The 19,955-nt window shown below is 51.4% G+C and overlaps 1 protein-coding gene across 11 annotated transcripts in view; it reads left to right on the plus strand.

Annotated features, from left to right (window-relative positions):
- Positions 1 to 19,955, plus strand: part of SLC26A11 (solute carrier family 26 member 11) — a 33,446-nt gene that overhangs the window by 237 nt on the left and 13,254 nt on the right. For 5 of the 11 annotated variants that reach the window (XR_001711126.4, XR_010153137.1, XM_016933079.4 and 2 more), the window contains exons 2-8: positions 1,005 to 1,251; positions 2,147 to 2,339; positions 2,745 to 2,830; positions 5,263 to 5,342; positions 7,246 to 7,388; positions 16,406 to 16,581; positions 17,000 to 17,072. Coding sequence is in view for 8 of the 11 variants with exons in the window: in XM_016933079.4 (XP_016788568.1) it covers positions 1,005 to 1,251; positions 2,147 to 2,339; positions 2,745 to 2,830; positions 5,263 to 5,342; positions 7,246 to 7,388; positions 16,406 to 16,581; positions 17,000 to 17,072 (998 nt within the window). In the remaining 3 variants the exon portion in view is untranslated. Of the gene's footprint in view, positions 571 to 1,004; positions 1,252 to 2,146; positions 2,340 to 2,596; positions 2,831 to 5,262; positions 5,343 to 7,245; positions 7,389 to 16,405; positions 16,582 to 16,999; positions 17,073 to 19,955 lie in introns of all 11 variants that reach the window. The other 6 variants (XR_010153136.1, XM_063799423.1, XM_016933081.4 and 3 more) reach the window with 5 other exon arrangements.

Genomic DNA, 19,955 nt, shown 5'->3' on the forward strand with positions numbered 1-19,955 from the left:
TGCGGACAGTGGCCGGGGTCGCCGGGGGCAGCCGACGCGGGGGCCAGCGCGGAGTCCTAAAGTGCGGGGGCCTCCCGTGGGGACCACTCCCCCGCCGCGTCCCTACCCGGGTCCCCGCGGCCCTCGTCCTTGCTCGGGGCCAAGGGACCGCGGACGGTCAGGTGGCGCAGGGTCTCCTCCGGAGACCTCAGGATCCGGAGCCGGCGGCCTTGTGGGCGGGGCCGGGGGCCGGGGAGTGGATTTTGCCCGGAGCGGAGCGGCCGGGGGCGTGGGGGGCTGGGGGTGAGGGTGGCGGCTCTGCGCGCGGGCGCCGGGCCGTGGAAGATGCTGCGCACCTGAATTAACCGGGCGCCTCTGATGTCCTCCCAGAAGCAACTAGAACTCCAGGGCTGTGAAAGCCACAGGTGGGGGCTGAGCGAGGCGTGGCCTCAGGAGCGGAGGACCCCCCCCACTCCCCCACGAGCGCCGCAGTCCACCGTAGCGGGTGGAGCCCGCCTTGGTGCGCAGTTGGAAAACCTCGGAGCCCCGCTGGATCTCCTGGCTGCCACCCGCACCCCCCACCAGCCTAGGGTGCGCCCGCGGGCCCAGCTTCTCTCTGCGCTGCTCCCCGTTAAATTCCCTGGGGAGACGGAAAAAAAGGCAAAGGAAGTCGGTTCTCCAGGGGCCAGAAGTGTTGAGCCTAATTAGTCTTCAGACTTCTCAATGAGAAATCGCTTATCAGTTTCTTATCTGGGAGAGTTGAGGATGGAGGGACAGAAGGCACCCAGGATTTGCACGGGGGGGATTCAGGGAGAGAGGGTGATGAGGGACGGGGTGGGCCTTCCAGTCTTGGCCCAGTCCCCGTCTTGCACACATTGTTGGCTTCCTCTTAGAGCCGTTCGCCCCCCTGGGGAGGGGAGACCCATAGTGACCTCTCCTGACACCCGCCGACCCTGACCAGTGTGTTGCCCGGTTCTTCAAAGGCCACGCTCTGACTGCTGGTCTGTGTCACCTGCACCCCCCAGCCCCACCGTAGAGATGCCTTCTTCGGTGACGGCGCTGGGTCAGGCCAGGTCCTCCGGCCCCGGGATGGCCCCGAGCGCCTGCTGCTGCTCCCCTGCAGCCGTGCAGAGGAGGCTGCCCATCCTGGCGTGGCTGCCCAGCTACTCCCTGCAGTGGCTGAAGATGGATTTCGTCGCCGGCCTCTCAGTTGGCCTCACTGCCATTCCCCAGGCGCTGGCCTATGCTGAAGTGGCTGGACTCCCGCCCCAGGTGAGGTGTCTGACCCTGCTGCCAGCCACATCTCAGAAACAGTGCAGAATTCACAGTATCAATCCCAGACACCATCAGCAATTCCAGGTTTCCAGCCCCTGGGCCCCAAGGAACCTTTGGTTTACAGTGTGTGACGCAGATTGTCTCTGGGCCGACCCAGGCTCCTATGCCTGTTTGGCACACACAGACACTGAGCTGGTTATGGAGGGGCCAGCGAGATGACTCATGGAGGCCTCAGGAGTTCAAGACCAGCCCGACCAAAATGGTGAAACCCCGTCTTCACTAAAAATACAAAAATTAGGCTGGACGCGGTGGCTCAAGCCTGTAATCCCAGCACTTTGGGAGGCCGAGGCAGGCGGATCGCAAGGTCAGGAGATGGAGACCATCCTGGCTAACAGGGTGAAACCCCGTCTCTACTAAAAATACAAAAAATTAGCCAGGTGTGGTGGCGGGTGCCTGTAGTCCCAGCTACCTGGGAGGCTGAGGCAGGAGAATGGCGTGAACCCGGGAGGCGGAGCTTGCGGTGAGCTGGAGCTTGCAGTGAGCTGAAGCTTGCAGTGAGCTGAGACTGTGCCACTGCCCTCCAGCCTGGGCGACAGAGCGAGACTCCATCTCAAAAAAAAAAAAAAAAGAATGCTTCCTCAGACTTGGACACAGCACACGGGCCTGCACCGACCCGTCTGCCTGGCTGTCTGCATCCTGAGGCCCCAGTTGGGTGCTGCTAAAAAAGTGGCCTCCTGATCACTGCAGGTCCACCCACAGGGCAGGGTGGTGCCCCTTTAACCTGGGCCTGGACACAGCTGACACCCACACATCCCGAGCTTGGACACGCACACTAGGGAGCTGGTGGATGGGCCTCGGCCTCCTGAGTGCTCACCACCCTCTCTCCCCACAGTATGGCCTCTACTCTGCCTTCATGGGCTGCTTCGTGTATTTCTTCCTGGGCACCTCCCGGGATGTGACTCTGGGCCCCACCGCCATTATGTCCCTCCTGGTCTCCTTCTACACCTTCCATGAGCCCGCCTACGCTGTGCTGCTGGCCTTCCTGTCCGGCTGCATCCAGCTGGCCATGGGGCTCCTGCGTTTGGGTGAGGCTCTACCTTCTTGCCAAGGGGATGCCCTCGACCTCAGCATTTGCTTGTTTGCATTTCAAGTCTATCCCCGTGTGCGTGTGTGTGCGTGTTGTGGGGGTGTGGGTATGTGTGTGTGTGTGTAGGTGGGTGGGTGGTGGAGGGGGTGGGGCACTTGGCTCTTAGTCTACTCTTTTCTGCTCAGAGGCCAGGACACTTGGAGAAGTGCCTGTGGCCTCAGACCCCAGTCTCCCTTTTCTGCTCTCCAAAAACAGCCAAACAGGGTGTGTTACCCCCAGTCCTTAGCTGCGGTATCTGCTCCCCAATCCCACCCATTGCCACCTTCCCCAGCTCACATCTCCCCTCATCCTCTGGGACTGGGTGGAGCTGGGACCAGCTCGATGTCCCCTCTTGGCTGGCCAGGGTTCCTGCTGGACTTCATTTCCTACCCCGTCATTAAAGGCTTCACCTCTGCTGCTGCCGTCACCATCGGCTTTGGACAGATCAAGGTAGGCACGGCGCCCACCCAGGGCACTGCTCTTTGGCCACTGCTCGTTGGCACAGGGATGGCGGGAGCAGGACTGAGGCCAGTCCTGATCCCTGTGGCCAGTGGACGTCTTGCTGTTTCAGATTGTCTTCCATGGGTCAAGAAGCACGCGGTGCTCTCATGGGTCCCCTGTTAATAAAATGACCCTCCTGGGAGGGATGTCACGTGATGGTTGGATTTCACAGCGGGTAACTTGGGGGCCGGTAATTCCATCCCCCTGCTCTTGCCCGAGTTTCCGTGCCAGTGTGCTTGGCTGGCTCTGTGACATGGCTCTGTTCTCCCTGCACTGGGCACACCCAGCAGGCCCCACCAGTCATGAGCATGCTGCTAGAATTTCTATAGACAAATTATTTCCCCATGCCAATTTAGCTAGATGGTTTTGTTTTGTGCTTTTTTTTTCTGGTTTCTGTTTAATATTTTTTAAATGCCATGCCTTTTATATTTCCTTTTAAAACATTTATAATAAGTACTAAAATCAGTCGTCAGCTGAGGGTGTAATTTATTCTGTTTTTGCTGGGTCGTAAGTTCCTCGAGGGTAGGAACTGTCCTTCTCCCAGCCACGGCCACCCAGCATTGGGCTGGTGCAGTAGGGGGGTGCTCAGTGGGGTGTGTGTGGAGTGAAGTGAGCCCAATTCCACAGATGGGACCATGCGCCCTCATGGCAGACTAGGGTCACATGCTGCCTCCTGACCCTGTGTCACTGCAGGTCATCTTCCCCAAGCCAGGCCCTGTTCCAGGCTGGCCTGAGACAGTCTTCCCTGATGGAGGTACCATGAGAAGACCAAGGACAGGAGTGTGTGTGAGTGTGTGTGAGAGAGTGTGTGTATGAGTGTGTGAGTGTGTGAGTGTGTGTATGAGTGCTGTGTGAGTGTGTGAATGAGTGAGTGTGTGAGTGTGAGGGTGTGGGTGTGAGGGAGGGTGTGAGTGTGTGCGTGTGAGTGAGAGTGTGAGTGAGTGTGACAGTGAGTGTGAGAGTGGGTGTGGGTGTGAGAGAGTGTGTGCGTGTGTGAATGTGAGAGTGTGTGAGTGTGAGAGTGAGTGTAAGAATAAAGTAGACACTTTTTGCACTCTTGCTACGTGCGAGGCACTGGGCAGGACACTCTCCATGTGTAATTCTCAACACACCCCGGGAGGTAGATTTATCATTATTTCCATTTGAGAGAGGAGGGACCAACTTAGGTGTGGGTGAGCGTGATTTGTACGTTATCTACACGCATCTCTCAGGGTTAGCTTGGCAAATGCTGTTTCAGGGCATGGTTGGTTCTTTAATCTGGAAACATCATTTTTGGTGTCAAGAATGTTCTTTTGTAGGATCCCAGTGAGAGTGGAGAGTGGAGAGTGGAAGGCATCCCTTGTTCATGCCTTCATACTTGGCAACCCTAGCCCCGCCCAGGAACTCTGCAGCCATCTGGGGGGAGGGGCGTCCTCCTGACAGGCCCAGGACAGAAGACCCTACCCCAACAGTCCCAGAGTCCGCCCCCCAGGATGTCCTGACCCCACCCACCCTGTGTGCAGCAGTTTTAGGGCAGGGTCCTTGAGCCTGTGGCCATGGGATCCAGGGCCTCAACTTTCCCCTCTGACTCCTGTTGGGTCTCAGGCGATGTAAAGAACTAAAGTGCAAGCTGTGCCTGCACTGTGGATCCCAGCTACATGGGAGGCCGAGGTGGGAGGATCACTGGAGCCCAGGAGTTCAAATCCAGCCTGGGCCACAGAGCAAGCAAGACCCCCACCCCCCCACCCCCCGCCGCTCTCTAAAGAAAAAAAAAACTAAACTAAAACACAGGATAGAGTGCCTTCTCCTGCCCAGGACCTCAGAGCTGGTATCGTGGTGGGAGGCTCCTACTTTGCCGAGGATTCCCCAGGCTGGTTTCTCGAAGCCCCCTGGAGCCCTCCACATCTGCACACTACGAAGAGATTTTTCCTCCCGCAGCAGCGGAGCTGGGGGGTGGCGGGGCACCTAGTGAGGGAGACATTCTCAAGCCAATGGCAGCAAGGGTCTACACTGCAGGGGGCCTGGCTGCTGAGTGGCCTGGAGCCAATGGGGGTGGGGCCGGGCAGCCCATGGCCCCCGGCCATCAAGCTGTAGAACCTGTCTGCCTGCTGTGGGGTCACCTACATTGTTTTTTATAAGAAAAGTAATTTAGAGAAACATATCACTGACCCAGTAATTGTGAAGTACTGTCTCCCACGAGGGTAGCTTTGATCTCCTGCCCTAGGGGGCGTTGGGAGTGGGCAGATGGACCCCTGAGCCCCTAAGATGGGCCCCGGGAATAAGGGTTGGGGGCAGGGCCGGGGGACACTGTCTCAGCCCTAGGGGAGGTGGGCGGGGAGCTGGGGACAGATGGCCTTGGTTTGGGAGCATAGCCTCTGATCAGCATCTCTGTGTTTGGACAGAACCTGCTGGGACTACAGAACATCCCCAGGCCGTTCTTCCTGCAGGTGTACCACACCTTCCTCAGGATTGCAGAGACCAGGTACCCCGGGCTTTGTTCCTCCCTCCTATAAGGAAACTCCTTCTTCCACACCTCCTCTCCCGGCCCCCACCTCAGTTTCCCCACCCCTGGCGACTGCTCAAACAGGGGTCCCCAGAGCAGCCCCATCAGCAGCACCTGCAAGCTGGCAAGAAATGAGACTCTCAGCCCTTTGCAGACCTGCCCTATCAGAGCCAGAGTTTTAACAGGAGGCCGGTGGTCTGCGCACAGGGGAGAGTTCAAGAAGCTCTGCTCTGGGGAGCTGGAGCAGGGCAATGTTCCTCTCTCCACAAAGCTTTCTTGGGGGACAGGAATGGGGAGAGTCTGTGTAAAGAAAAAGAAGGCAGTGTGTCTCTCCCAGGCTGTGATTTGTTAAGGAGGAGAACACAGGGCGTGGGGGAGCTAACCCAGACAGAACACAGGTGGTGCAGGGACGGCAGGTGGAGCTGTGATGAGAGATGAGGAGACCCAAGCACTTCCCTCAGGTGGTTTAAAGAGCCTCTGATGGCCGGACACTGTGGCTCACACCTGTAATCCCAGCACTTTGGGAAGCCCAGGTGGGCAGATCATCTTAGGTCAGGAGTTCAAGACCAGCCTGGTCAACATGGTGAAACTCCGTCTCTACTAAAAATACAAAAATTAGTCAGGTGTGATGGTGCGTGCCTGTAGTCCCAGCTGTTCAGGAGGCTGAGGCAGGAGGATTGCTTGAACCCGTGAGGCGGAGGTTGCAGTGAGCTGAGATCACGCCACTGCACTCCAGCCCGGGTGATAGAGTGAGACTCCATCTCCGCCCTGCCCTGCCCCCACGAAAAGAAAAGCCTCTGATGAGGGGTACCTCCCTGCCAGACCATCCAGCGGGAAGGCAGGATGCCTCTCTACCTCTCTGGCTGGAAGGGGCTGGAGGAGGAAATGATCTCGGGGAGCTATAGAGATGGCTGCCCAGTGCTGTGGCCTGCAGGGAGTGGGGGCGATCCTGGACCATCTTCCCCTCCCCTCTGATCTGCTGCCAAAGCTTCCCAGCAGCTGAACCCAGCTGGAAGCCAGTGGGTTCCTTGCTCTTCAGAGGCACCAGTGGGCAGGGGTCGGCCGGATGGGGGAGCAGTGATTACGGAGCCTGACCAGTCAGAGAGCGTCACGGGCTGTCATGTAAAAGGGGCCTTACTGACCATTTAGTCCTAAGCCTTCTAGAATGTCTAGAGCAGGGTGTCCAGTCTTTTGTCTTCCCTGGGCCACACAGGAAGAATTGTCTTAAAATACACTAATGATAGCTGATGAGCTACAAAAAAATCATTGAAAGAACTCATAATGTTTTAAGAAAGTTTACAAATTTGTGTTGGGCCACATTCAAAGCCATCCCAGGCTGCACGTGGCCCACAGGCTGTGGGTTTGGCAGACTTGTTCTAGAGCCACCTGCAGAGAGCATCAGCTGCTCAGGCTGGTCCCCATTCCCTGTGGTCACTCACCAGATCCTGTTCCATAGACTTGAGTCCCAGAGAGCTACGGGAGTGAAAATGTGAGCACGTCGCTCTGCCATCATCATGACCCGGGCCTCTCCACTGCCTGTCCTGCCCAAGCCTGTGTACTTACTGAATTTTGAATTGAGTTTTGAAGTAGAACAGGGATGCATATTGCTTAGGAGAAAACATCTCAGCCTAGTCTGTGTTTGGTCTTGCAGAGTAGCTTGCTAAAGTTCCTGAGCTTTAGTTAAGTGTCTGTGAAACGGTGAAAATATTGAAAATGCTTTATTTCCTTGTGATACTCACTGTGGTCTGGGACCAGCAGCCTGGGCATTGGGCCTCCCCTGGGAGCTTCTTAGTGCCTCTCAGCTTAAGCAGCAGCAGGACGCTTGAGTCAGCAGTAGGCCTGGGCCAAGCTGGGTGGTGACCAGTCCTCTGCCTGTCCACAGCGTAGGTGACGCCGTCCTGGGGCTGGTCTGCATGCTGCTGCTGCTGGTGCTGAAGCTGATGCGGGACCACGTGCCTCCCGTCCACCCCGAGATGCCCCCTGGTGTGCGGCTCAGCCGTGGGCTGGTCTGGGCTGCCACGACAGGTGAGGGGCCTCTGGCTGACATCCTATGCAGCCTTGGCTGCAGGTTGGGGTCACTTGGGGAGTCCTAGTCCCACCCTAGAGATTCTCACGTCATTGGTCTGGGTGTCACTTGAGCATTGGGACATTTACAACACCACACCAAACTCTGGGACACGTACTTTTTATTTAATTAATTAATTAATTATTTTTTGAGACAGAGTTTCGCTGTGTCGCCCAGGCTGGAGTACAGTGGTGTGATCTTGGCTCACTGCAACCTCCGCCTCCCAGGTTCATGTGATTCTCCTGCCTCAGCCTCCTGAGTAGCTGGGATTACAGGCGCATGCCACCACGCCCGACTGATTTTTGTATTTATAGTAAAAAAGAGGTTTCACCATGTTGACCACACTGGTCTCAAACTCCTGACCTCGAGTGATCTGCCTGCCTCGGCCTCCCGAAGTGCTGGGATTACAGGCATGAGCCACCGCCCCGACCCAAACTCTAGAACATTTAAAACTCCGAGCCAAACTCGGTGGGTTCTGATGCAGGATCAGAGCTGAGAACTGATGCACGGCCAGCTGTGGCCGTTCTCAACCTGAAGCAGTTTTGCCCCCTGGTGACATGTGGCAATGTTGGGAAACATTTTTGGTGGATACCACCGGGCGAGGCAGTTGCTGGCAACTAGTGAGGAGGGGCCAGGAATGCCACTAAGCCCCTGACGGCGCACAGCCTTCCACAGCAAACAGTGATCCCCTGACGGCGCACAGCCTTCCACAGCAAACAGTGATCCCGCCCAAAATGTCAGCGGTGCCGAGGTGGAGAAACACAGTCTACTGGCAGGTCCTGGGGAGACAGAACAAATTCCGGGGAGACCAACAGGCTCTGTTTGAATTGTGCAGCTTATGGGGGTACAACTTCAGCTTCAGGCGCAGAGGCTGCAGGCTGAGCCACAAACAACCAGGGGTCCTTTGAGAAAGGGGTGGTGAGGGCTGCGTCGTGGAGGAGCAGCAGGGCTGTCAGCAGGTGAAGGACCACCCTGGGGAAGGTGGAAGCCTCTTCTCAGTGCATCCAGGATGGGCATGGGTCCCCTGGCTGAGCACCGGGCAGGGATGCCCAGAGAAGAAGGCACACCCAGGAAAGTCAGGAAGCATAGGTGACTCCAAACCTTCTCAGAGCCGAGGGGACAGATTAAGCTCAGAATAACCCGAGCTTGGCCTTGCTGTTTGGGGGCTGCAAAATCCAACAGCCATAGAAGAGAGAGGGTGGCTGGATTTAGCTCTTGAGTCACTTCTGCCTGCCCAGGCTGGTCTGTTCTCTGTGGTCTCTCCCTGGATCCTGTTCAGCAGACTTGAGGCCGTGGTGAACACTGAGAGTCTGGTGGGGTGCAGAGGATGCTGGGTTTAGAGTGGAGATGTCCAGCTTCCAGTCCCAGCCTGGCCTGGGTTTAGACTTGCAAAGTAGCTTCCAAAGTTCCTGAGCTTTAGTTCTCAGTTGTCCGTGAAATAGTGAAAATGCTTTGTTATCTTTGTTATCTTTTGTTTTTTGTTTTTTTTTTGGAGACGGTGTCTCACTCTGTTGCCCAGGCTGGAGTGCACTGGCGTGATCTTGGCTCACTGCAACCTGCCTCCTGGTTTCAAGCAATTATCCCGCCTCAGCCTCGCAAGTAGCTGGGATTACAGGCGTGCACCACCACACCTGGCTAATTTTTGTATTTTTAGTAGAGATGGGGTTTCACCATGTTGGCCAGGCTGGTCTCGAACTCCTGACCTCAAGTGATCCGCCCGCCTCAGCCTCCCAAAGTGCTGAGATTACAGGCGTGAGCCACTGCGCCTGGCCTATGCCTTGTTATCTTAAACCTTGAGACTCAGAGTGTGGCCTGGGACCAGCAGCCTGGGCACTGGGCATCTCCTGGGAGCTTACTGGAAAGGCAGGATCTCAGGCCCCACCCCAGATCTCCGAATCAGGATCTGTATTCTTCAGGGCACGCCCAGGGGATTCATGGGGTCAGCTTAGAAGTCAAAGTTTGGAAGCCGGGCATGGTGGCTCACGCCTGTAATCCCAGCACTTTGGGAGGCCGAGGGAGGCAGATCACCTGAGGTCAGGAGTTTGAAACCAGCTTGGCCAAACCCCGTCTCTACTAAAAATACAAAAATTAGCTGGGTGTGGTGGTGTGTGCCTGTGATCCCAGCTACTTGGGAGGTTGAGGCAGGAGAATCACTTGTACCCGGGAGGCGGAGGTTATAGTGAGCCAAGATTGCACCACTTCACTCCAGCCTGGCAACAGAGCGAGACTCCTTATCAAAAAAGAAAAGTCAAAGTTTGGGAAATGCTTAGAGACCCCATGTTTTTCAGAGACTTGTTTTGTATGACTTTATGAGATGATCAGTCAGGTGTGGCCACAAGGGGAGACAGCGAAAGGCTCAGGAAGAAAACCAGTTTATTGTACTCACAGGTCCTAGAGACAGGAGGCACAGCATGCCACGTAGGGCCATGTCAGAGGACACCAGGGTGGCCAGGAGGAGAAGCCAAAGCTGTGGTTTAGACCACAGCCTTTATCGAGATTTTCATGATAAAGGCAAGGTGAAGAAAGGCGACCAGCTTAGGACTGGCAGTTGGAGGAATTTCGGTGGGTTTCAGGCTTAAGGCAGAAAAATCTTGCCTCCTGGGGTGCAGGCCAGGCTGGTGGAGGAAGGATGGCTCCAGAGGGGTTAGCTGGCATATCAGAGACACACTTGGGGCTGCTTTCTTCTCTAGTACTTGCCTAACCCTGAAGGCAGTGTCTCCGCAGCCAGAAAGGTCTTTTAAGATGTCAAGACATCGTAATGTACAGAAACTTCAGAAACATTTACAGTGTAGGGCTGCTGACTCCTTTCTCCCCAGTGTGTGTAGCATTGTCTTAGGAAACTACTTAAAAAGCTTTTGATTCTTACAACAGCTTTGAGAATGAGTTTATTATTTTCTCCATTTTGTCAGTGAGGAAAGTGAGCCTATGAAAGATGAAAAATAAAACAGAACTTCTCAAGGCCACACGACTGGGAAGAGGCAGAACAAGGACTTCACCCGAGTCGTCTGTCTTTTTTTCTGAATGGTCTGTCTAGAAGTGTGTCAATGTTATGATCCTCTCAAAGAACCAGCTTTTGGTTTCATTGATCTCCCTTTTGCTTTGGTTTTCTAGTTCATTGATTTCTGCTTGGGCCTTTATTATTTCCTTTCTTCTATTTATTTTCAGTTAACTTTATCCTTTTTTTTTTTTTTGAGACGGAGTTTCGCTCTTGTCCCCCAGGTTGGAGTGCAATGGTGTGATCTCAGCTCACTGCAACCTCCGCCTCCCGGGTTCAAGTGATTCTCCTGCCTCAGCCTCCCAAGTAGCTGGGATTACAGGCGTATGCCACCATGCCTGGCTAATTTTTTGTATTTTTAGTAGAGACGGGGTTTCACCATGTTGGCCAGGCTGGTCTCGAACTCCTGACCTCAGGTGATCCACCCGCCTCAGCCTCCCAAAGTGCTGGGATTACAGGCGTGAGCCACTGTGCCCGGCCTTTTTTTTTTTCAGATTCTTAAGGTGGAAGCCTGGGTCTTTGATTTGAGACCTTTCTTCTTTTCTAATATGGTTGTTTAAATGCTGTAAATTTCACTCCTAGCATTACTTTAGCTGCATCCCACAGTTTTGATATATATGCTGTTCTTTAATTTTTATTCAGTTCTAAATACTTTGTGATTTCCATTTTGACTTCTCCTTTGACCTGTGGATTATTTAGAAGTGGATTATATGATTTCTTCTGTGAACCATGGGAGTTATTTAGTTTCCAAATAGTTGGGGGTTTCCCAATTAGTACTTTGCCATTGATTTCTAATTTAGTTCCATTGTGATAAGAAAACGTACTTAGTGATTTAAATCTGTTTTCCTTTATTGAGAGTTGTATTATGGCCCTGAATATGGTCTATCTTAGTGAATATTCTGTGTGTGCTTGAGAACATGTTTTCTGCCATTATTGGGTGGAATGTTCTGTAAATGTCAGTTAGGTCTGGTTGGTTATCTCAGGCTACTATATTCTTGCTGATTTTCTTTCTACTTGTTCTGTTGATTATTAAAAGAAGAATGTTGAAATAACTTCAGCTATAACCATGACTTTGTCTATTTTCCTTTCTTACTTACCAGTTATTGTTTCATATATTTTGAAGCTCTGTTTTTTAGTATAAAAACATATAGAATTATAATTTTCTCTTGGAATGATACTTTTTTTTCTGGGCAATATTCTCTTCCCTGAAATCTACTTCGATACTAAGAGAGCTACTCCAGCTTTCATTAGTATTAGTATATCTTTTCCCATCTTTTTACTTTTTTTTTTTTTTTTTTGAGACAGAATCTCTCTCTGTTGCCCAGGCTGGAGTGCAATGGCGTGATCTTGGCTCACTGCAACCTCCACCTCCCAGGTTCAAGCAACTGTTGTGCCTCAGCCTCCCAAGTAGCTGGAATTACAGGCTTGCACCACCAAGCCCAGCTAATTTTTGTGTTTTTAGTAGCAATGAGGTTTCACCATGTTGGCCAGCCTGGTCTCAAATTCTTGGCCTCAAGTGATCCACCTGCCTTGGCCTCCCAAAGTGCTGGGACACCACACCCAGCCTCCTATCTTTTTACTTTTAACGTATTTAATTGATTTGTGTTCTTGTGTTTAATGGTATGTTTTATGGGCAGCATATAGATGGGATTTGTTTTTAATCTCATAATCTCTGCCTTTTAATTGGTATCTTATGCCATTTATATTTAATGTGATTATTGGTCTGTTTGACTTTAGATCTACCATGTTGCTGTTTGTTTCCTGTTTGTCTCATTTGTTCTTTGTTCCCTTTTCCCCCTCCTTCTACCTCTATTGGATTATTTTTTATGATTCCATTTTACATCCTTTATTGGCTGATTAGCTGTAACGGCTATATTTAGTTTTTGTTTGTTTGTTTCTAAGTGACTGCTTTAAGGTTTGTGGTAAACATCTTTATCTTGCTACAGTATACATTAAACTTCAACTTCATGTGATATAAGAACCTTATAACAGGCCAGGCGCAGTGGCTCACACCTATAATCATAGCACTTTGGGAGGCTGAGGGAGGCAGATTGTCTGAGCTCAGGAGTCTAAGACCAGCCTGGGCAACATGGCGAAACCCCATCTCTACCAAAAATACAAAAAATTAGCCAGGCATGGTGGTGCATGCCTGTAATCCCAGCTACTGGGGACGCTGAGGTGGGAGGATTGCTTGAACCTGGAAGGCAGAGATTGCAGTGAGCCGAGATCCGTCACTGAAGCTGCAAACTCCTGGGCTCAAGTAATTCTCCTGCCTCAGCCTCCTGAGTAGCTTGGTCTACAGGCGTGCACCACCACATCTGGCTAATTTTTAAAAATTTTTTATAGAAATGGGCTATGTTGCTCAGGCTGATCAAAGATTCTTGGCCTCAAGTGATGCTCCTGCCTCAGCCAACCAAAGTGCTGAGATTGCAGATGTGAGCCACCATTCCCTGCAGGAACAGTCTTACATTTATCCACATAGTTACTGTTTCTGGTGCTCTTAATTCCTTTGTACAAATCCAGATTTCCATCTGGTATAATTTTCCTTCTACCTGAAGGACGTTATTTTTTCTTCTGTTGCAGGCCTGTTGGTGATTAACTCTTTCAGCATTTTTTTTTTTTTTTTTTTTTTATTTGACAGGATTCACTCTGTCACCCAGGCTGGAATGCAGTGGTACAATTATAGTTCACTGCAGCCTTGAACTCCTAGACCCAAGCAATCCTCAGCCTCCTGAGTGGCTGGGACTATAGGCATGCATCACCACGCCTGGATAATTTTTTATTTTTACTTTTTGTAGAGATGGTGTCTTCCTACGTTGCCCAGGCTGGTCTCTTACTCCTGGGCTCAAGGGATCCTCCCACAAGGGATCCTCCCACTTTGGCTTCCCAAATGTTGGGATTACAGGCGTGAGCCACTACTCCTGGTCTTCTTTCAACTTTCGACTTTTGTATGTCTGAAAGTCTATTTTGCCTTCATTTTTCAAAGATAGTTTTGCTGATTATAGAATTCTAGACTTTTTTTTTTCTTTCAGTACTTTTTAAAAAAAAGTTATTTATTATTTTTTTTATTTTGAGACAGTGTCTCACTGTGTCACCCAGGCTGGAGTGCAGTGGCACGATCTTGGCTCACTGCAATCTCTGCCTCCTGGGTTCAAGTGATTCTCCTGTCTCAGCCTCCCAGGTAGATGGAATTACAGGCGCATGCTACCACGCCCGGCTAATTTTTGTACTTTTAGCAGAGATGGGGTTTTGCCATGTTGGCCAGGCTGGTTTCGAACTCCTGACCTCAGGTGATCCGCCCTCCTTGGCCTCCCAAAGTGCTAGGATTACAGGTGTGAGCCACTGTGCCTGGCCTCAGGACTTTAAAGATGCTATTCTGCTGTCTTCTGGCCCACTTCGTTTCAAGAAGTGTGCTGTCATTCTTTGTTCCTCTGTATGTAACCTTTTTATCCACTGCTTTTAAAATATTCTTTATCACTGGTTTTAGGCAGTTTCATAATGTGGCTTGATGTAGTGTTTTTTTGTTTGTTTGTTTTTTGTTTTCTGTGTTTATGCTTGTGATTCATTGAACTTCTTAGACATGTGGGTTTGCAGTTTCATCAAATTTGGAAAATAAACGCCCATCTTTTCGTGAAATCTTTGTACTGTCCCCCTATGCGATTCCACAGACTTTCTTTGCAGAATCCCCTGTCTGTATTTCAGGCACCTCGAAGGTGTTCCCACAGCTCACTTGGGATTTTCAGCCTTTTCCTTTGTGTGTTTCATTTTGGATAGTTTCTGCTGCTACATTTTAGTCTTTTTTTTCTGTAATGTCTCAGCTGTTGTAATTGCACCAAGTGCTTGTTCCGTCTCAGACACTGTGGTTTTCATTTCTAGAAATCCAGTTTGAATCTTATTTTTTCTTTTTTTTTTTTTTTTTAAGACAGAGTTTCGCTCTGTTGTCCAGGCTGGAGTGCAATGGCGCGGTCTTGGCTCACTGTAACCTCTGCCTCCCGGCTTCAAGTGGTTTTCCTGCCTCAGCCTCCCAGGTAGCTGGGATTATAGGCATCCACCACCATGCCCAGCTAATTTTTGTATTTTTAGTAAAGACAGAGCTTCACTGTGTTGGCTGGGCCAGTCTCGAATTCCTGACTTCAGGTGATTCAGCTGCCTCGGCCTCCCAAAGTGCTGGGATTACAGGCGTGAGCTACCGTGCCCAGCCTCAATTTGAATCTTTTAAAATGTATTTTCTACATCTTTACTTAACAGTTGCAATCTTTCCTCTGTTTTTGTTTTAAGTATATGGAATTTGGTTACAGTTATTCTTTTAATGTCCTATTAACTAAATTACATTTGGTTACAGTTACTCTTTTAATGTCCTGTTAATTCTGTCATCTTTAACTATGTTACTTTTGGGTCTTTTTTTTTTATTTTTTTATTTTTATTTTTTGAGACAGGGTCTCACTGTGTCACCCAGGCTAGAGTACAGTGGCATGATCATGGTTCACTATAGCCTCAACCTCCCAGGCTCAAGTTATCATCCCACCTCAGCCCCTCAAGTAGCTGGGACTATAGGCATATGCCAACATGCTCAACTAATTTTTTATTTTTTGTGGAGACAGTGTCTCAATAATTTGCTCAGGCTGGCCTCAAACTCCTGGGCTCAAGCAGTCCTCCTGTCTTGGCCTCCCAAAGTGTTGGGATTACAGGCATGGGCCACTGCACCCAGCCATATTTTCCTGCTTCTTTGCATGCCTAGTAATTTTTGTTTGGATGGATGCTAGACTTTGTGAGTTTGAGGTGATTGCGTGCTGGATATTTTTGTATTCTATAAATCTTCTTGAGCTTTGTTCTGGGATACAGTTAAGTTACTTAGGACAGTTCGATCCATTTAGGTCTTACTTTTAAGCTTTGTGAGCTGGACCAGAGCAGTGTTCATTCTAGGGCAAGCCTAATTTGGCCCACCACTTGATTTTGTAAATAAAGTTTTATTGGAAAATCACTCCCATTCATTTACATAGTCAATGTCAGGTTTTATGCAATAATAACAGACTTGAGTAGTTGCACCAGAGACTTTATGGCCCACAAAGCAAAAAGTTTTTAGTATTTAGCCCTTTACAGAAAACATTTGCCAACCCCAGGCCTTGGGCTAATCTTCCCCACTGCTGAGGTAAAACTCTCTGGAGTCCCTGATGCTCCATGAATTATGAGGGTTTTTTACTCTGGTGTGAATCCTTGGGATTGTCCCTTGTAACCCTCTTTGTGACTCTTCCCCACTGTGGGTTTGGGTCATTTTCGCCCAGCTTTGCCTCGACCAGTTTTCTGCTGCACATCCGAGGGCACCTCTGCAGATCTCTGCAGCTCTGTCTCCGGCTGCCCTCTCTGCTCCTGTGACCTTGCGGTCAGCTCCAGCCGCAGGCCTCCTCAGACTTCCTCCCAGCATTGCCCCCTGAACTCAGGGAAACCCCTGGGCTCTGCTAGGGGGTCCCCTCCATACACATGGGGACCATCGGGGAAACCGTAGGCAGCCGGCGGGGCAGTGATAGACTCACCTCCCTTGTTTCCCTGTGGCCGTCATGCCTGCTGTCCCGCGTCTTAGTGGCCATCATGTCCACTGTCCCGCATCTTGGAGGCCATTGTTTCTGTTGTTTGGGAAAGGGGGTACATCTGGTTTCTTCCTCCTTTGTGCTTTGAGGTGGATGTGCCCTGGGCCACCTGATTTCAGAGAGTCTTTGCCGCGGTGCACGATGTCCAGTCACCTGGAGCTTGGCAGCAGGTGGCATGTGCACCTGTCCGCAGCCTGCAGCTCTGCCGTCCCACCTGCTCATGCTGCCACATAGCATTTATGTCTGTGTTGTGTTTCCCAGAGTGCGGAGTGAGGACTGTGGCCCAGTGGGGGCGTCTTCTGCCTCTGGGGTGTCTGCCCCAGTAACCTGGAGGCAGCCGCGCTACCCCACACTCGCCGGGAGCAGGGTCTCGGACGCACCTCTCCTTCTCTCCTAGCTCGCAACGCCCTGGTGGTGTCCTTCGCGGCCCTGGTTGCGTACTCCTTCGAGGTGACTGGATACCAGCCTTTCATCCTAACAGGGGAGACAGCTGAGGGGCTCCCTCCAGTCCAGATCCCGCCCTTCTCAGTGACCACAGCCAACGGGACGATCTCCTTCACCGAGATGGTGCAGGTGGGCGGAGCCGGGAGCCAGGATGGCGTGGCTGAGGCTGCAGTGGCCCCTGGCCTGGCTCCTACCCTGATGTATCTGCTGGGTGCCAGGGGGTCTGAGGTCAGTTAGGACAGCTGAGTCCTCAGGAAGGGACATCTCAGTTATTAAAGAATCCCAGGTTGGATGCAAGCTCAGCGAGCTCAGGGATGTCACGTTTGTGTTCAGGGGCGCTTCTCCTGTTTTGGACTCCAGCTGAGGATGAATTTACCGTGTTCCTCCCAGCAGCTGGCGCCTCTTCAGACAAGGAGGCGCATCCTGCAGCTGACAAGCACTTGCTCCTGTTACCTGTGGGGCGGGGTGGGTCCTTGCTGCTTTCATGGGTCACTGCCGGGTCCTACCCCTTAGGAAGGTCACTCACCATCCCTCTCTCCTCTCTCAGGACATGGGAGCCGGGCTGGCCGTGGTGCCCCTGATGGGCCTCCTGGAGAGCATTGCGGTGGCCAAAGCCTTCGGTAAGACGCCTGTCACCCACACCCCAGGTCTCCCAGTGCGCCGGCTGGGCTAGGCCTGCCTGCTTTCTAGCTTGCCTTTATCCGTTACTAGTTTTAGAAATTTGAATTCATATCCAAGTAATACATGCTCATGATAGATATATACGTATTGTGTATATATGATAAAACTGGATCTATAATGAGGCATGCCCTCCCACCCCATGGTGTGCTGGTGAGTGTTGTAACAGCCTCTGCTGTTTGTGGAAATAAAAGGTTTTGCTTCGTGGCCCTTGCCGATGTCCACGGTGTAAACGCTGCTGTCTGATTTTAAGGTAACGTCACTGAAAGGGGAGTTTGCACATGGAGCTGGGTTGAGATCTGCATGAACAATCATATTCTATGGTGTCTCCACCATGTAGATACAGTGGGTGCAAATAACCTCATCAGCAATAGCCAAATGCCAAATAAATTAGGAAACGATGAGTTTTAAGTATTATCTTTGGGCCAGGCATGGTGGCCCAGGCCTGTAATCCCAACACTTTGGGAGGCTGAGACGGGAAGATCGCTTGAGCTCAGGAGTTTGAAACCCACCTAGGCAACGTAACGAGACCTCGTTTCTATTAAAAATAAAAATTAGCTGGGCATGGAGCACACCTGTGATACCAGCTGCTCAGGAGGCTGAGGCAGGAGGATCACTTGAGCCCGGGAGGTCGAGGTGGCATTGAGCTGTGATAGTGCCACTGCACTCCAGCCTGGGCGGCAGAACAAGATCCTGTATTATCTGTTTAATTGAAAGTTTTAATTTAATTGGTAATAATGGCTATGTTTAGTAATAGGCTCACAAAACTCCTAAACATTGAGCAACATGCTTTATTCAGCTGGCTCAGCCCATCGGCCAGCCCCTCCTCGCCCCCAGGGAGGCAGGGAACCCTTCGTCTCCTTCAGTGTCTGTTTTGAGTCAGCATCTCTAGATTCCCTCCTTGCAGCTCTGTCCTTCACTCGCTCCACTCCTGCCAGCTTTGTATTGTCTGTGCGGATGACACCTTCATTCTGTCTTGTCACCGTCATTTAGTCCTTCTTGCATTTGGGTTTATGTTGATTCTAAAGCTTACAGCCCAGTTACCAGTGTATGTTACTGTGACCGTGTAAATCGTGTTTACTGCCTAGCCCAGGCTGTGCCAGGGTGAAGTTCCTTCTCCAAAGTCCCAGTGCTCTCACCCTTACCCCCTTCAAAGGAGATTCTTTTTTTTTTTTTTTTTTTTTTTTGGAGACAGAGTCTCGCTCTGTGGCCCAGGCTGGAGTGCAGTGGCACAATCTCTGCTCACTGCAACCTCCGCTTCCCAGGTTTAAGCAATTCTCATGCCTCAGTCTCCCAGGTAGCTGGGATTACAGGCATGCGCCACCACGCCCAACTAATATTCTATACTTTTAGTAGAGACAGGGTCTCACTATGTTGGCCAGGCTGGTCTCAAGTGATCTGCCCACCTGGGCCTCCCAGTAATTTTTTTTTTTTTTGAGATAGTGTTTCACTCTTGTTGCCCATGCTGGAGTGCAATGGTGTGATCTCGGCTCACCGCAACCTCCGCCCCCCAGGTTCCAGCAATTATCCTGCCTCAGCCTCCCAAGTAGCTGGGATTATGGGTGCGCACCAACATGCCCGGCTAATTTTGTATTTTTAGTAGAGATGGGGTTTCTCCATGTTGATCAGACTGGTCTCAAACTCCTGACCTCAGGTAATCCGCCCACCTCAGCCTCCCAAAGTGCTGGGATTACAGGTGTGAGCCACCATGCTCAGCCCTCCAGTAATTTCTTTCTTTTTTTTTTTTTTTTGAGACGGAGTCTCGCTCTGTCGCCCAGGCTGGAGTGCAGTGGCGTGATCTCGGCTCACTGCAAGCTCTGCCTCCTGGGTTCACACCATTCTCCTGCCTCAGCCTCCCGAGTAGCTGGGACTACAGGCGTCCGCCACCACACCTGGCTAATTTTTTGTATTTTTAGTAGAGACGGGGTTTCACCGTGGTCTCGATCTCCTGACCTCGTGATCCGCCCGCCTCAGCCTCTCAAAGTGCTGGGATTACAGGCGTGAGCCGCTGTGCCCGACCGTAATTTTTTAATTGTAGAGACAAGGTCTCACTTTGTGGCCCAGGCTGACCTCAAACTCCTGAGTTCAAGTGATCCTCCTGCCTCGGCTTTCAAAAGTGCTAGGATTACAGGCCTGAGCCATCGTGCCCGGCCAGTTTTTACATTTCTGAATGGTTGGAAAAAGTCCAAATAATAATAATATTTTGTGACATGTGAAAAGTATATGAAATCCAGATCTCATGTTTACAAATAAAGTCAGTTGGAGCGTGGCTGTGCCACTTGGGGATGTGCTGTCCGTGGCTGCTTTCGTGGCACCACAGCAGAGTTGTGTAGCTGCAGCAGTGACTGCAGGGCCCACAAAGCCTAAAATATCGACAAGCTGGTCCCTTACAGAAAAGCTGGCCCTTTATAGAAAAGCTTGCCAACCTCAGCTGGGTGCGGTGGCACATGCCTGTAGTCCCAGCACTTTGGGAGGCCGAGGTGGGTGGATCACAAGGTCAGGAGATGGAGACCATCCTGGCTAACACGGTGAAACCCCGTCTCTACTAAAAACACAAAAAATTAGCCGGGTGTGGTGGTGGGCGCCTGTAGTCCCAGCTCCTCAGGAGGCTGAGGCAGGAGAATGGTGTGAACCCGGGAGGCGGAGCTTGCAGTGAGCCAAGATCGTGCCACTGCACTCCAGCCTGGGCGACAGAGCAAGACTCCGTCTCAAAAAAAAAAGTTTGCCAACCTCTGTCTTAGATCCATGCTCCTGTGCCTTCCCCTAAAACCTTCGCCTGCTCACCTCTCTGAGATGGCCCGTCTTAGACTTTCCAGTCACCTCAA

The sequence above is a fragment of the Pan troglodytes genome, chromosome 19 (assembly GCF_028858775.2).
Source record: "Pan troglodytes isolate AG18354 chromosome 19, NHGRI_mPanTro3-v2.0_pri, whole genome shotgun sequence".
Classification (NCBI taxonomy): Eukaryota; Metazoa; Chordata; class Mammalia; order Primates; family Hominidae; genus Pan; species Pan troglodytes.